The 17,101-nt window shown below is 44.4% G+C and overlaps 1 protein-coding gene across 1 annotated transcript in view; it reads left to right on the top strand.

Annotated features, from left to right (window-relative positions):
• LOC143804635 (regulator of microtubule dynamics protein 2-like) overlaps nt 1-17,101 on the top strand; it is a 161,323-nt gene that overhangs the window by 34,745 nt on the left and 109,477 nt on the right. The window contains exons 3-5 of the mRNA XM_077282913.1: nt 4,518-4,716; nt 6,405-6,507; nt 9,744-9,804. Of these exons, the coding sequence (XP_077139028.1) occupies nt 4,518-4,716; nt 6,405-6,507; nt 9,744-9,804 (363 nt within the window). The remainder of the gene's footprint in view (nt 1-4,517; nt 4,717-6,404; nt 6,508-9,743; nt 9,805-17,101) is intronic.

Below are 17,101 nucleotides of genomic sequence, written 5' to 3'. Positions count from 1 at the left end.
TTTTAATTAGTGGCACTATGCTTAACCCCTTCACGTCATACAGGGGTTGGAGAAAATATTGGAAACAACTAACGTTTTGGCATCATAATCTTCTAACATGTTATAAACATGCAAACCGTGACATATGGTAATGTTTGTAGTTGGTTATTTGTGTTATGTGATATGTGTATGTAAATGTACTGTTTGTTTTGCTGAATTGTAACAACATTGATGAGAATCTGATACCAATGGCTGATCTCTCGGATTTTCAAAGAGGCCAAATTGTTGGTGCTCCTATGGCAGGCGCTAGTGTAGCAGAAAGTGCCTGAATGCATGGCGTGTCAAGAGGTACTGTCTCCAAAGTAATGACTGCGTTTGAAAGAGAAGGAAAATGTCCGCAGCAAAGCACAGGTCCGGCCGAAAGTAGAATTTGACTGAGAGAGACCGTCGGTCTCTAAAGCGAATTTTGAGAGAGGATAGCAAGACCACAGCTCCGAAAATCACTGCTGAGCTCAATGAACACCTACAGAACCCAGTTTCCATGAAAACTGTTCGTCGGGAGCTGCACATATCTGGATTCCACGGAAGAGCTGCAATTAGAAAACCGCTGCTCTCAATGACAAATGTTTCCAAGCGTTTAGAGTGGTGTAGAAACCTCCAGAATTGGTCCCACGAGCAGTGGAAACGTGATATTCTCAGACGAATCATCTTTTACCCTATTTCCGACCTCCGGCCGAGTGTATGTTTGGAGACAGCTGAAAGAAGCATTCCATCCAGACTACCTTCTCCCAACTGTAAAACATGGCGGAGGTTCTGTGATGATTTGGGGTGCTATTTTGTGGAGATCCGCCGGGCCAATGATATCCCTTCATGGAATAATTAACAGCCGAGATTATTTAGGCATTTTGGGCTACCAAGTGCATCCAGTGGTTCAAGCACTGTTCCCGGAGGGGATGATAATGCACCAATTCATACAGCTAGAATCGTTAAAGCATGGCACGAGGAACATTCTAATAAAGTTGAGCATCTCACCTGGCCCCCACAATCCCCAGACCTCAACATTATTGAGCATTTATGGTCGATTTTAGAGATTCAAGTTAGACATCGATTTCCGCCGCCATCGTCGCTCAAAGAACTGGAGGGTGTTTTAATTGCAGAATGGGCTAAAATTCCTTTGGAAACAATTCACACCTTGTATGAATCCATACCTCCGGAGAATTGAGGCTGTAATCGCTGCAAAAGGTGGACCTACACCATATTAAACTAACTTTTGTTGATGTTTCAATGTGTTTCCATTATTTGGTCCAACCCCTGTATATACGTAATAGGTGGCGTCCATGCATTCCATGCAGGCTCCGGCGCTGAGCCCGCATGTTTTCTGACACTTGTCAGCTGATTTCATCAGCTAACATGTGCCCCTAACAGCCGCCTGTGGAATCGCGATCCACCCGAAGCTGTTAACATGGCCATGCCGGAATCACGTCACTATTTCCACCCATCGGTGCCTGTGTCACATGACTGTGGGGAACCGATGGGGGTTAGCATGTCAACCCAGGGTTTGCAGGAGAACCCTGCAATTGTCATTGCCAATCTGCTATAAGAAGCCACCAGAAAAGTCTGACAGCGGCTGTCTCATAGAGAACAGATGTGTCATTGTGTATACATAGAAAGCTTTCTTCTATGATTTTACAAAGTATCCCAGTTCCTATATTTATTATTTGGACACTGTTGTGTACCTAGTTTTTACAATTAATGATGCTGATATGCCCCCTGACAGTCTCTATAACGGTTGCACCCAAGGCTGTTGGCATTATGTACCAAAATTTTACCTAATTGTCCCGCTGTGCACCTAACCTGACACTTGAGCAGATTTTTTAGATTTTTACAGGTGATTTGGCCTAAGTGAGCAGATAACGAACCATGATACATGCACTATGTAACTAAGGAAAGGATTTACACTCTCCGCACTTCCAAAAGTCCTTGAATGTTTGTGCTTTGATAGGACTGAAGATGTGATTTCTTGACTTCCATGATTGTGTGGGTTTATGGCTGTTTAGTCTTAGTTTTATTAGAAAAATAATCCCTATCTTCTAGTGATATGATGTTCCAATAGCAGCATCCTCTGGGGAAAAAAAAAAAGAGTGCACCTCTCTCTCCTAAGTGTAGTAATGTGTAAAATTCTACAGCATATTTGTAGAATCAAGTGGTCCTTCACTTATTCTGAACCGTTGAGTAAACTAGAGGTCACAACTGTAGAAGGTTTGGCAGAAATATTTCACACCATTGGGCAGTTCAGTCCAGGATCCTCCAAAACAAATGGGCCAAAAAACATAAATCGTTACAATAGGACCAGAAACTAAGGCAACGTCTATCGATCACAGTCGGTACTTATCTATATATATAATTGTTAAGGTCCACTTCCGTCTGTTTGTCTGTCTGTCTGCTTGTCTGTCACGGAAATCCCGAGTTGCTGATTGGTCGCTGCCGGCTGGGCGCGACCAATCAGCGAAAGGCACAGTCCGGCCGCGAATTGGCCCCTCCCTACTTCCCTCCAGTCAGTGCCCCCTCCATACTCCCCTCCAGTCAGCGCCCACATAGCGTTTTAGCAGTCCGTTAACGCTGCCATTAACCCTGTAAGTGTGACCAACTTTTTACTATTGATGCTGCCTATGCAGCATCAATAGTAAAAACATATAATGTTAAAAATAATAATAATAAAAATCATTATATTCTCACCTTCCGGCGTCCGCGGCAGCCTTTCCCGCTAATCCGGTCCTAGCAATGACCCCAGAAGGCGTAGCGGTCTCGCCTGGGCTGGATCCGGGGGCCGCCGGAAGGTGAGTATATAACTATTTTTTATTTTAATTTTTTTTTTAACAGGGATATGGTGCCCACATTGCTATATACTACGTGGGCTGTGGTATATACTACGTCGCTGTGCGTTATGCTGCGTGGCTGTGTTATTTACTGTGTTGGCTGTGCTATATACTACGTGGGCTGTGCTATATACTACGTGGGTTGTGTTATATACTGTGTGGGCTGTGTTATATACTGTGTGGGCTGTGTTATATACTGTGTGGGCTGTGTTATATACTGCGTGGGCTGTGTTATATACTGCGTGGGCTGTGTTATATACTGCGTGGGCGCAGCGCATGTTTGCTGCTTCCAAATAGCTGCCTTTTATTGAATGCAGGTGAGTCTACATGTGTTCACTGAACAGTGCGGTTCCTCTGCATTCATTACATTCTATCAGTGAAATTTCTCGTGCGGAGACGCAATTCACAAGAAATTGACATGCTGCGGTCTGGAAACACTTGCTGCATGTCAGTGCCGCTGATGATTCGTGGGCATCTGTGGATGCATAGTGGACATGGAGTTTCTTGAAATCCCATCCACTATGCTGTAACATCTGGATGCTGCGGGTTTGATTTTGCGTATTTATTGGGACTCGGACCCCCACTGATCTGCTCAGAATTAAAAGGGATTATAAATATATGAAAAGGAGAAAGATCCAGCTCAACGATGCAGTGAAAAATCCATAACTTTATAAATAAAGTTATGGATTTTTCACTGCATCGTTGAGCTGGATCTTTCTCCTTTTCCTGTTCGCCCACGCCCTGACACAGCGGTTCCGTGCTCCGAGCCCTTGGGAATGTCGATATGGTGAGCTGGATTTTGTTTTTTCTTACTTCATTATAAATATATACAGTACAGACCAAAAGTTTAGACACACCTTCTAATTTAAAGATTTTTCTATATTTTTCTGTATTTTCATGACTATGAAAATTGTAAATTCCCACTAAAGGCATCAAAACTATGAATTAACAGATGTGGAATTATATACTTAACAGAAAAGTGTGAAACAACTGAAAATATGTCTTATACTCTAGGTTCTTCAAAGTAGCCACCTTTTGCTTTGATGACTTTCATAGTCGTGAAAGTACAGAAAAATCTTTAAATGAGAAGGTGTGTCCAAACTTTTGGTCTGTACTGTATACACATGCCAATTTTTAGTTATTTGACCCCATAAATTTAATTTATGCCCATATTTTTCTCACTTCACTTGCTTAAACTATTTAGTGCTGATGCGTCACACATTAATCAATTTAAAAAAATATTTAAACACAGGTTGTAATGTAACAAAATGGGTAAAAAGCCAAGATGGATGAATACTTTTGCAAGCCACTGTATGTACTTAATGTTGTATAGATAGGCTCCTTTAATATAAATGTAGGACTGACTACATGACTGTTCCTGATCTGGACACTACCCAGGTGACTTATCTAGCGCCTGCTGTTTTCTGTGATTTGGCTAGACTGTATTTTATGTAATGAGCCACAATATTGGTTTAGGCACAAAATATGATCTAAGAGGTTCCATATAAAACATGGATGACCAAGCTGTTAGGTATTGATGGAATAGGTGCTGTCGCAGAAATGTAGCTGTTCATTGAGACCTTTTAAAAACCTAAAAATTGTGAAAAATTAAAGGTAAACGGTAATTTATATACATTGATGGCTTTCTTTGATCTTTCTCAGCTATCTCACTGCTCAGACTGACACCGAAGTAGAATCGGAGGATGAGCCTGGAGTGGGACTTCTCCCAACACAGATAGCTAAAATCCCTGAAGACCAAGCTGAATTACTTTCCCTTCTTAAGCAAGCAGATACTAACCACAATGGCTCAGAGTCAGAGAAACAGGATGGGTTCAGGATGTTACTTAACAAGCAGGAAAAGGTATTTGAACAACAAAATGCCCTAGATGGGCCCATTCTTCCAATATGGCTTTCTGGCTCATGGTGTAGGATCCTTTTTTACCATATCCTTAAATTCTTAGAAGGGGTTGTCCCATGGATAAAATACATTTCAATTAACACATCTTGGTACATTAATAAGTTGTACAACTGAATGAGATAGGCTACGTTCACATTTGCGTTGTGCGCCGCAGCGTCGGCGCCGCAGCGCACAACGCAAACAAAAACGCAGCAAAACGCATGCACAACGCTGCGTTTTGCGCCGCATGCGTCGTTTTTTTCATTGAATTTGGACGCAGCAAAAATGCAACTTGCTGCGTCCTCTGCGCCTGGACGCGGGCGCCGCACCGACGCATGCGGCGCAAAACGCAAGTGCGCCGCATGTCCATGCGCCCCCATGTTAAATATAGGGGCGCATGACGCATGCGGCGCCGCTGCGGCGCCCGACGCTGCGGCGTTGGCCGCAAATGTGAACGTAGCCTTAAACAATGTTCCTATGTTGAGATAATTTTATAAACGTGCACCTGCTATGCAATGTTTTATTTGCTGTGTCTGACCATAAATAGCAGCTCCAGATCATGGTCAGCACATACCCACAGCTCCTGGCCAGGGGAGGAAGCATAAGTCACTTATGATAAGTGAGTTTACAAATGACACAGCAGGTGCAAGCAGCTGCTTCTATGTATGTGGTAACATATTTACCTGCCTGTTTTATCACAGGAACCAGTGCGCCACATCTCCAGCCCTGTGAGCTCATCTTAAATTAAGTCAGTGACATATGATGAGATTAATGGGCATCAGAGCTCCATTACTGACTTGATTTATGATGAGCTCAGAGGGCTGGAGAGTAGCAGAAACACTGTGTCCTTTGATAAAACAGGCAGGGAAATGTATTACCCCACAGAAGGAAGCGGTTGTGAGCCCCTGCTGGGTCGACTGTAAACTCCTATGTGTCATTCCCTGGCCAGGAGCTGCGGTATGTGCAGGTCATGTTCCTGCATGTTAGAACTCTGCAAATAAAACAGTACATAGCAGGGGCATATTTATAAGATTATCTCAGCACAGGAAAATTTGAACACATCCAATTATGGAACTTACTATTATTCGAAGATCTATTTATTAAAATGTACTTTGTGGGACATCCTCATTAATGGGACATATGGACTGGGTTCATAACCCAAGCCCTTGGCATTTAAATGGCGCGATTTTGATGCACACACTCCCTGGCTCCATCTACCCCCCCAAGAAGCTTCCTGGGGTGCCAGTGGGTAGTCATGGCAGCAGGAGGCCTGTTGACAGCCTCTAAGGCTACCATCTTTGTCCTCCTATGAAGCCCAGTCAGTGGCTGGTCTTAATAGGGAAAGTCTTTTTTGTGTATATAATGTTACATAGTGGTATTGCAACAGTAGTAATGCAGTATATAGAAAAAGCCATCAAATGGCTACACGAATGGAAAAGTATAAGAACAAGTTATGGGCCTTGAAAAAAGGGAAGGAAAAACGAACATGTAAAAAGAAATTGGTCTTGGCGGAAAGGGGTTAAGGATGATAAAGACCATGATATATATATATGTTTTGCATATTTAATATTTTCTCCATCTTCAGCTCTAGTTAGACATTTCCATTTGTGATGAGTTTGTCGTCTTTTAAGAAGTTTTGTGTTTCTTTTTAGTACGGAAATAAGGTTGAATTCCTCTGGAGGCTGGCGCGGGCGTACAGCGATATGTTTTATCTGACAAATAATGTAGAAGAAAAGAAAACCTATGCTGCTGACGGTAAGAGGAACTTTCCAATATAGTGGATGAAACATCAAAGTCTCCTGTTTTTTATGTTATGTTCCACAGCCGCGCCGGACGTCTATGCTGCTGTTCCTAGTGGGTGACTTGAGATTGTGACATGTGACCGCTGCAGCCTATTAGTCATCAATCATTTTTATTTCCCATAAAGAATGTTTATCACAGATTGGTGTCTTTTTTTTTTTTTTTGTAAGCTAAAATATCTGATTTGGAAGGTCATCAATGTCTAATCGGCACCCCTGCCGATCAGCTGTTCTTGGTGCCGGTGGCAGATGGAAGTGCTCAGTTAGAGCTGCTTCTACAGATGGTGGCTGCAGCCAGGTATTGCACATCTGCGCCCTTTTCAAATCCATACCCTGACCAACTGTTCTATAAGGGGTCCCAGGTGTCGGACCCCCACTGATCAGACATTGCTGACCTATCCGAAAGTAGTGATGAGCGAGTATACTCGTGGCTCGGGTTTTCCGGAGCCTAGACATAACATAATAAATAGACATTTAAAAATCAAACAAACTGAGCTCAGAGAATGAATCCTTTGTTAGTTTAGATAAGTGGTGTGAAAGTTTTATTGTCCCAATATCCATGTAAGATCAGAGACCTGATGCCCTCCCGTCTCTAGGTCAGAGTCCTCAGATTTTGTACTATGTCATAAATCCTAATTACAGATCTAGTCCTGTGTGGAGGGTATTGTGAAGAGCGGAACAAAAATGGTTACCTCAATGAACCAAAAAGAATTTGTGATCAATATTGACCTGTCCATTCAAGGACATTTTAGCTATAGTGTGAAATCCTATTTTTTGTTTGTGAAACTGCCACTTAGGCGAAACTGTACTGTTTTGTTTGTTGTGAAACTATCACATAGCCGAAACTGTTTTTTTTGTCTTCTCTTTTCTCTCTTTGTTTAAACAAGCAAAACTTGTATAACCACTGAAACTACCTGTACAACTATATAAAGAGGGGATAGCACCTTGAAGGCAGGCGTGCTTCAGAGGCTTCCCAGTGATATACTATACGAGACGTGTCTTGTGTATTATTTCTGGTGATTCCCCACTTCCAAAGGCTTCTCCGACTGAGTGTGGTCCCGACAGTATCAAAGACTGCCATAAATATTTGGTCACAGACATGTCAGTGTGTTTGATTTTGAAGTTTCTTTCTAATATAACAACTGTCACATTGTTTAAGTTGTGTCCTGGATCACATAAATGTTTGTCCACTGGTTGCTGGTTTTCTTTGTCTGTAATCGTGTGGTGATGAGACCTCAACCTTGCTCTCCGTTTCTGTCCTATTTCTCCAACATAGAGACCACCAGTAGTGCAGAAAATTGAGTACACCACATTGGAAGAGGAACATGTGAATGTCCCAGGAATCAAGTGTTCCTCTTCCAAGGTGGTGTACTTCATTTTGGATGAATATATAGAATAGAGATACAACTGTCAGATGATTAACCCCTCTCTGACGTTGGCCGTAATAGTACGCCCACTTCGGAATCGCTCACTTTGATGTGGGCTCCGTCGCTGAACCCACATCTTTCCCGTCACATGACAGCTGTTTTGAACAGCTGTCATGTGCTTCTAAAAAAAAAAATATAAAAGTTCAAATCACCCCCCCCCTTTCGCCCCATTCAAAATAAAACAAAAAAAAATCAAACATACACATATTTGGTATTGCCGCGTTCAGAATCGCCCGATCTATCAATTTAATAAAGGAATTAACCCGATTGGTAAACGGCGTAATGAGAAAAAATTTGAAACGCTAGAATTACATTACTTTGGTTGCTGCTACATTGCAGTAAAATGCAATAACTGTCGATCAAAAGATCCCATATACACCTAAATAGTTTCAATAAGAACATCAGCTCGGTGAGCAAAAAATGAGCCCCAAATAACTTAAAGGGAACCTGTCGCCCCGTTTTTTCCGTATGAGCTAAAAATACCGTTAAATAGGGCCTGAGCTGTGCATTACAATAATGTATTTTGTGGACCCTGATTCCCCACCTATGCTGCCGAAATACTTTACCAAAGTAGCCGTTTTCGCCTGTCAATCAGGCTGGTCTGGTCGGATGGGCGTGGTGACATCGCTGTTTCTTCCCCCAGATCTTGCTTATCTGTCCGTTGGTGGCGTAGTGGTTTGCGCATGCCCAAGTGCCGAATCCACTGCAGAGTTGTGAGGAAAAAGAGCGCGATCTGCGCTATTACCCTGGTGATCGGTGGGGGCGGCCATCTTCCTGTGGCCGCGCGTGCGCAGATGGAACGCTCTGCTGCCCGGGGCTTCAGGAAAATGGCCACGGGATGCCGCGCGTGCGCAGATGGAGATCGCGGCGACCATTTTCCTGAAGCCGAGATGCTCTCTAGCTTCTTGCTAGAGAAAAAAAAAATCCTCTTCCAAGATGGCGCCGCAGTAACAGCTATAGGCAATCGCTGATGGCCGCTACTGAGCGAGTGTGTCCGGCGTCATTTTTTTGAAAGGATTTTTTTTTTTTTTGGAACTTCAGTATTACATCAAACAAATGTGCATCTAATTCATTACATATGCAATCAAGCTGCCTGCAGAAGTGATTTTTTTCCCAAGATATATATATATATAAATTTATATATATTATGTAAACTAGGGGCAGGTCAGTGAGGGATCAGTGACCTGTCAGAAGCCATACAGATGAATACCTAATCAGAGCATCACATGTAGACCCCAAAGACCTCCCCACCTCCCCAGAGCACGAGCATATCATTAACTCAAAACTGAGAATAAAGATTAAACAACAGCTACAAGACGGATTTCATCAACCAGCGTATCATTTTAATCAGTATAACGGCGCTGACCCGACACGGTCATTTTTTTTAATGTACACAAACTTGTTGACAGGTGCCCTTTAATTGACAATCCCAAAATTTCTGGTTTCCTTGGTTTCTGGTTTTCACCATTGTTGATGCAGCAAGGTTTTTTCCAGTTGGTCCCTGCTGTTAATGATTCTGAGAGAATGGTGAAGGTATTTGCCTTGCTTGAGCCACTACCAACATGTCATTTGACCCTGGATACAAGTCAATCACAGCTTATTTCAGAGTTCTTAGGGAAAATGCCTCAAAAGCTTCTAACACTCAATAATGTAGTACATCGCCACCTGCTGCTGGTCTGTAGTACTTGCTAGACAGTCAGCAACATGATGGTATTGCTGTGTATGTGTAATAATGTTAATGATGATAATGCTTCTATTTTTACAGGTAAGAATGTTGCTGGTAAAGCTGTTGAATTGGATGACAAGAGTGCTGGAAGTCACAGATGGTGGGTAAAAGGTCTCATCTCAGATTAATTGGATTTATAGTCATGCTTGTCTCACCTGAACATTGTATCTTCATTAATAGAATTCATTTTATAAGCATTTGGTTCAGACAACCCCTTTCCGATGTTCTTTTTTTTGTTAAAGAATTTTGGAAATCATTAATGACAAATAATCAATTTTTTTGCCAGGAAGAAGATATGTATGAAAAGAATTGTGATTAGGCCTTTTTTTTATACTCACAGTTCATATACTTGAATACACCAAGCTTTTATTTCATCCCCTTATTAAAAACATGGAGCTATAACTTTAGGAAGGCTTTTACAGAAGCATCAACCGACTCTAGTGCTGTATGTACATGGTTTTGGAACATGTCAGCAGGGATGTAGATAATCTCCTAAGTACATGATATCGGTGTTTAAGCAAATGTTACTCCCTTAAGGACTGTGAAGGATAAATACATTTTCATTGAAATATGCATACCCCTACTTGATTATGTACTGTATGTGTGTGCGAAGAGATCACTTTGTAACCTGTGCCGTATTGTATTGCCTTCTAAGTTCACTGAACACCTTTGTACATGCGCTACAAGCTACGATTCAGTTTAATTCATTTTCTATGAACTCAATCCTGATTTCCTAGTGCAACTTACCGTATATACTCGAGTATAAGCTGAGATTTTCAGCCCAAATTTTTGGGCTGAAAGTGCCCCTCTCGGCTTATACTCGAGTCACGGTCGGCGGTGGGGTCGGCGGGTGAGGGGGAGAGAGCGTGTCGCATACTCACCTAGTTCCGGCGCTCCTGGCGCTCCCCCTGCCCGTCCTACGGTCTTCGGTGCCGCAGCTCGTCCCCTGTTCAGCGGTCACATGGTACCGCTCATTAAAGAAATGAATATGGACTCCACTCCCATAGGGGTGGAGCCACAAATTCATTCCTCTAATCAGCGGTAACGGTGACCGCTGACAGAGGAAGAGGCTGCGGCACCGAAGACCAGCTGTCCGGGGGAAAGAGCCAGGGACGCCGGGAGCAGGTAAGTATTACATATTCACCTGTCCGCGTTCCACACGCCGGGCGCTGCTCTGTCTTCCCGGCGTCTCTCCGCACTGACTGTGCAGGTCAGAGGGCGCGATGACGCATATAGTGTGCGCGCCGCCCTCTGCCTGATCAGTCAGTGCAGAGAGACGCCGGGACGGGACGCTGAGGAGCTGCAAGCAAGAGAGGTGAGTATGTGTTTTGTTTTTTTGTTTTTTTTTTATTGCAGCAGCAGCATTGTATATAGCACAGATTTATGTGGAGTATCTATGGGGCAACGGTGCAGAGCATTATATATATGGCACAGCTTTATGTGGAGCATCTATGGGGCCATAATCAAAGGTGCAGGGCATTATATATGGCACAGCTATCTATTGGCCATAATCAAAGGTGCAGAGCATTGTATATGGCACAGCTATCTATAGGGCCATAATCAAAGGTGCAGAGCATTGTATATGGCACAGCTATCTATAGGGCCATAATCAAAGGTGCAGAGCATTGTATATGGCACAGCTATCTATGGGGCCATAATCAAAGGTGCAGAGCATTGTATATGGCACAGCTATCTATGGGGCCATAATCAAAGGTGCAGAGCATTGTATATGGCACAGCTATCTATGGGGCCATAATCAAAGGTGCAGAGCATTGTATATGGCACAGCTATCTATGGGGCCATAATCAAAGCTGCAGAGCATTGTATATGGCACAGCTATCTATGGGGCCATAATCAAAGCTGCAGAGCATTGTATATGGCACAGCTATCTATGGGGCCATAATCAAAGCTGCAGAGCATTGTATATGGCACAGCTTTCTATGGGGCCATAATCAAAGGTGCAGAGCATTGTATATGGCACAGCTATCTATGGGGCCATAATCAAAGGTGCAGAGCATTTTATATGGCACAGCTTTCTATGAAGCATCTATGGGGCCATAATCAAAGGTGCAGAGCATTGTATATGGCACAGCTTTCTATGGAGCATCTATGGGGCCATAATCAAAGGTGCAGAGCATTATATATGGGGCAGCTTTATGTGGAGCGTCTATGGGGCCATAATGAACAGTATGGAGCATCTACTTTTAATTTTTAAATTCACCGGTAGCTGCTGCATTTTCCACCCTAGGCTTATACTCGAGTCAATAAGTTTTCCCAGTTTTTTGTGGCAAAATTAGGGGGGTCGGCTTATACTCGAGTATATACGGTATATTAAGTATGTATTTTTCTGATTGTAGGACACATTATATATACACTGCTCAAAAAAATAAAGGGAACACTTAACAGAATATAACTCCAAGTAAATCAAACTTCTGTGAAATCAAACTGTCCACTTAGGAAGCAACACTGATTGACAATCAATTTCACATGCTGTTGTGCAAATGGAATAGAAAACAGATGGAAATTATTGACAATTATCAAGACACACTCAATAAAGGAGTGGTTGTGCAGGTGGGGACCACAGACCTCATCTCAGTACCAATGCTTTCTGGCTGATGTTTTGGTCACTTTTGAATGTTGGTTGTGCTTTCACACTCGTGGTAGCATGAGACGGACTCTACAACCCACACAAGTGGCTCAGGTAGTGCAGCTCATCCAGGATGGCACATTATGGCGAGCTGTGGAAAGAAGGTTTGCTGTGTCTGTCAGCGTAGTGTCCAGAGGCTGGAGGCGCTACCAGGAGACAGGCCAGTTCACCAGGAGACGTGGAGGGGGCCGTAGGAGGGCAACAACCCAGAAGCAGGACTGCTACCTCAGCCTTTGTGCAAGGAGGAACAGGAGGAGCACTGCCAGAGCCCTGCAAAATTACCTCCAGCAGGCCACAAATGTGCATGTATCTGCACAAACAGTTAGAAACCGACTCCATGAGGATGGTCTGAGTGCCCGACGTCCACAGATGGGGGTTGTGCTCACAGCCCATCACCGTGCAGGACGATTGGCATTTGCCACAGAACACCAGGATTGGCAAATTCACCACTGGCGCCCTGTGCTCTTCACTGTTGAAAGCAGGTTGACACTGAGCACATGTGACAGAGTCTGGAGACGCCGTGGAGAGCGCTCTGCTGCCTGCAACATCCTTCAGCATGACCGGTTTGGCAGTGGGTCAATAATGGTGTGGGGTGGCATTTCTTTGGAGGGCCGCACAGCCCTCCATGTGCTTGCCAGAGGTAGCCTGACTTCCATTAGGTACCAAGATGAGATCCTCAGACCCCTTGTGAGACCATATGCTGGTGCGGTTGACCCTGGGTTCCTCCTAATGCAGGACAATGCCAGACCTCATGTGGCTGGAGTGTGTCAGCAGTTCCTGCAAGATGAAGGCATTGAAGCTATGGACTGGCCCGCCCATTCCCCAAACCTGAATCCAATTGAACACATCTGGGACATCATGTCTCGCACCATCCACCAACGTCACATTGCACGACAGACTGTCCAGGAGTTGGCGGATGCTTTAGTCCAGGTCTGGGAGGAGATCCCTCAGGAGACCATCCACCTCCTCATCAGGAGCATGCCCAAGCATTGTAGGGAGGTCAAAAGGGCACATGGAGGCAACACGCACACAACTGAACATCATTTCCTTGTCTTGAGGCATTTCCACTGAAGTTAGATCAGCCTGTAATTTGATGTTCCACTTTCATTTCTAGTATCATTCCAAATCCAAATCTCCATAGGATATTCATTTTGATTTACATTGATCATTTTTATGTTTAATTGTTCTCAACACATTCCACTATTTAACTATTAGAGATGAACCACCTCCCTAGTGTTGGGGTTCGGTTCGTCGAACAGGGAGATGTTCGCCGAACTGTTCGCCGAACACCGTCGAACCCCATTGAAACCAATGGCAGGCAAACACATGCAAAACACATAGAAAACACCTTAAAAGGTTTCCAAAAGCTGACAAACTTCTCAGAAGACACAACAAACACATGGAAAAGTCACAACTACACAGAGTCATGCGAAAAGAAAAGAGGTGGAGGAGTAAAAGGAGGAGGAGACACAGATATAGGCATGTCATGCCCTTCTAAAGTTAAGAAAGGCTGGAGTAAAAATCTAAACTCACTCTACCAACACTCAGACGTCTTGACAAAAAAAAAAAAGTAATATCCTTAGGTAGAATGGCGGCAGGTCCATTCAGAACACTTTCCTTAGAAGACATAGTGGTACCCCCTTTGGGAGTTGTGCCAAAAAATGAACCCAATACATTCAGACTAATCCACCATTTGTCATATCCAAGGGGCAGGTCAGTAAACGATAACATCGACGCGGAACCAAGTACAGTACTATGTACTGTACCTCCTTTGACGAGGCAATCAGGTGGGTCAAGAAGTTGGGAAAGGGCACCCTAATGGCCAAAACAGACATTGAGGGGGCGTTCCGGTTACTACCTGTGCCTCCGAATAGTGTCCTCCCATTGGGCTGCTTCTGTGAAGGAGCATACTACATAGATCGCTGTTTGCCCATGGGGTGCTCCATATCCTGCTCACTATTTGAGCTATTTGAGGCGTTTAGTTGCTTCCTCAAATGTGTCGTCATGGACGTTTGTAAGGCGGCACATATTATCCATTACCTCGCAGACTTCTTATGCCTGGGCCCAAAATATTCGCCACAGTGTGAAAACACGCGGTAGTCCACCTGTGAGAAGGAGAGAGCCGGAGGGAGAGTGGACACCCCAGAGCCGAGGGGTTAGATTGAGAAAGAAAGAAGGCGGTGTAGCTTGCTTCGTGGGTGGGGTACTCTGCTGAGTAGCAGAAATTGCTACTAGGCCCAAAAGGATTTCCTTGGCCAAATGCCATTAAAAAATAGTAGTTAGGTAAACAGGCGGTGTAGCTTGCTTCATAGGTGGGGTACTCTGCTGAGTAGCACAAAATGCTATTAGGTACAAAACGATTTCCTGGGCTAGATCAGTTAAAAATTAGTAATTAGATCAACAGGCGATGTAGCTTGCTTCATGGGTGGGGTACGCTGCTGAGTTGCACCAAATTCTACTAGGCCCAAAAGGGTTTCCTGGGCTAGATGCCGTTACAAAATATTAGTTAGGTAAACAGGCGGTGTAGCTTCCTTCATGGGTATGGTACGCTGCTGAGTAGCACTATATTCTACTAGGCCCAAAAGGATTTCCCGGGCTAGATGCCGTTACAAAATAGTAGTTAGGTAAACAGGCGGTGGGTGGCTGGGCTACTCTGCTGAGTACAGACACTGAAGCTTTGCAGCAGACCTATGAATCCCAGGCCATAGTATGAGTAAACAACTCTGCAAACGACCCCACCCACCTGGAATTGATGATGGCAACGTCATGTAAAACTCAGCACGGGGACTAAATAAAAGAGTCTCCATTTTTTCCAAAAATTCGGCCACAGACACCACTTAAGTGGCATCAATTTCGCCAGAGTTTTTTAAAACGGTTGGTGAGTTGATTTTCAAAAATCATCAAGCTTTTAGTCTCCCTAAGATGACACAGGGGTAGAAAAGTCCTTGCGGATCCAGGATTTGTTCATCTTGATGAACGTTAGTCTGTCTACATTGTCACTGGACAGCTGCGTGTGCTTATCTGTCAGCACACCACCAGCATCGCTGAACACACGTTCAGAGAGAACGCTGGCTGCGGGGCACGACAAGATCTCCAAGGCATGAGTGGTGAGCTCAGGCCATTTTTCAAGATTGGAAGCCCAAAATGAGCAAGGGTCCAGTTCCACAGTCATGGCATCGATGTTAACTTGGAGATACTCTTGTACCATCCTCTCTAGGCGTTGGCTGTGCGTCAGACTTCTTGTCTCCTGTGGCCTTGCAAAGGATGGTCTAAAAAAAATCTTGAAATGATTGGAAAAAATTGCTGTTACCACCAGATACGATGTTACTGTTACGGTTTGAGTGTTGACTCAATAGTCCCATGGTTGGCAAGTTAGAACTCAGAGATTCACTACGTGCCCCACTGGTGTTTTGTGGAAAAGCAGATGTTAGATTCTGTAACAGTCTCTGCTGATACTCCTGCGTGCGTGAATCCCTTTTTATGGCAGGAATCATTTCGCCAAATTTGCTTTTGTACCGGGGATCTAAGAGTGTGGCAACCCAGTAGTCGGCATTACTTCGGATTCTGACAATCCGAGGGTCATGTTGCAGGTAGTGCAGCAAGAAGGCACTCATGTGTCTTGCGCATCCAGGAGGACCAAGTCCTTGTTGTCTTGGTGGTGGCGAGGTGAGAATCATGCTTCCATCGTCTGCCCTCTCCCCCCAACCTCGCACAACAGAAATTTGATCAAGGTCTCCCTCATCTGATGAGTCTTCCATGCCCAGCGCCAATTCGTCCTCCACTTCTTCCTCGCCTCCTGCACCTTCCTCAACAGTTTATCTGCTACCATGCGCCCTCAGTAATCCCTCTCCCCCAGCCTCCAATGCCAGCCGCCTTGGTGCTGCCAACCTTCTTGACCTTGGAGATATGATCCCTTCCGCATACGACGACTCCTGTTCCTCATCCTCCTCCTCTTGTTCCACCACCTGACTCCGAACACTGTGTAAGGTGTGCTCCAGCATGTAAATCACCGGAATGGTCATGCTGATAATGGCATCGTCAGCACTAAACATCTTCGTTGCTATTTCAAAACTGTGCAGAAGGGTGCATAGATCCCTGATCTGAGACCACTCCTGCAGCGTGATTTGCCCCACCTCTTGATCTTGTTGGCCCAGGTTCTACGTCATAACGTATTGCACCTGGGCTCGTCGGACAGTGCAGACACTGCTCCTAGGCCAAAACTATTAACTGGAGTAGATGCAGTGAAAATAGAGATACACAGGCGGTGTAGTTAGTTTCACAGGCGGGCTACTCTGCTGACGTGCAGACACTGCTACTAAGCCCAAAACTCCAAAACGATTTACTGGGTTAGATGCCGTAAAAATTGAGATACACAGGCGGTGTAGTTTGTTTCACAGGCGGGCTACTCTGCTGACGTGCAGACAATGCTACTAGGCCCAAAACTATCAACTGGATTAGATGCAGTGAAAATAGAGATACACAGGCGGTATAGTTTGTTTCACAGGCGGGCTACTCTGCTGACATGCAGACACTGCTACTAAGCCCAAAACGATTTACTGGGTTAGATGCCGTAAAAATTGAGATACACAGGCGGTATAGTTTGTTTCACAGGCGGGCTACTCTGCTGACGTGCAGACAATGCTACTAGGCCCAAAACTATCAACTGGATTAGATGCAGTGAAAATAGAGATACACAGGCGGTATAGTTTGTTTCACAGGCGGGCTACTCTGCTGACATGCAGACACTGCT

The sequence above is a fragment of the Ranitomeya variabilis genome, chromosome 2 (assembly GCF_051348905.1).
Source record: "Ranitomeya variabilis isolate aRanVar5 chromosome 2, aRanVar5.hap1, whole genome shotgun sequence".
NCBI lineage: Eukaryota > Metazoa > Chordata > Amphibia > Anura > Dendrobatidae > Ranitomeya > Ranitomeya variabilis.
This window is presented reverse-complemented; position numbering and strand designations above follow the sequence as displayed.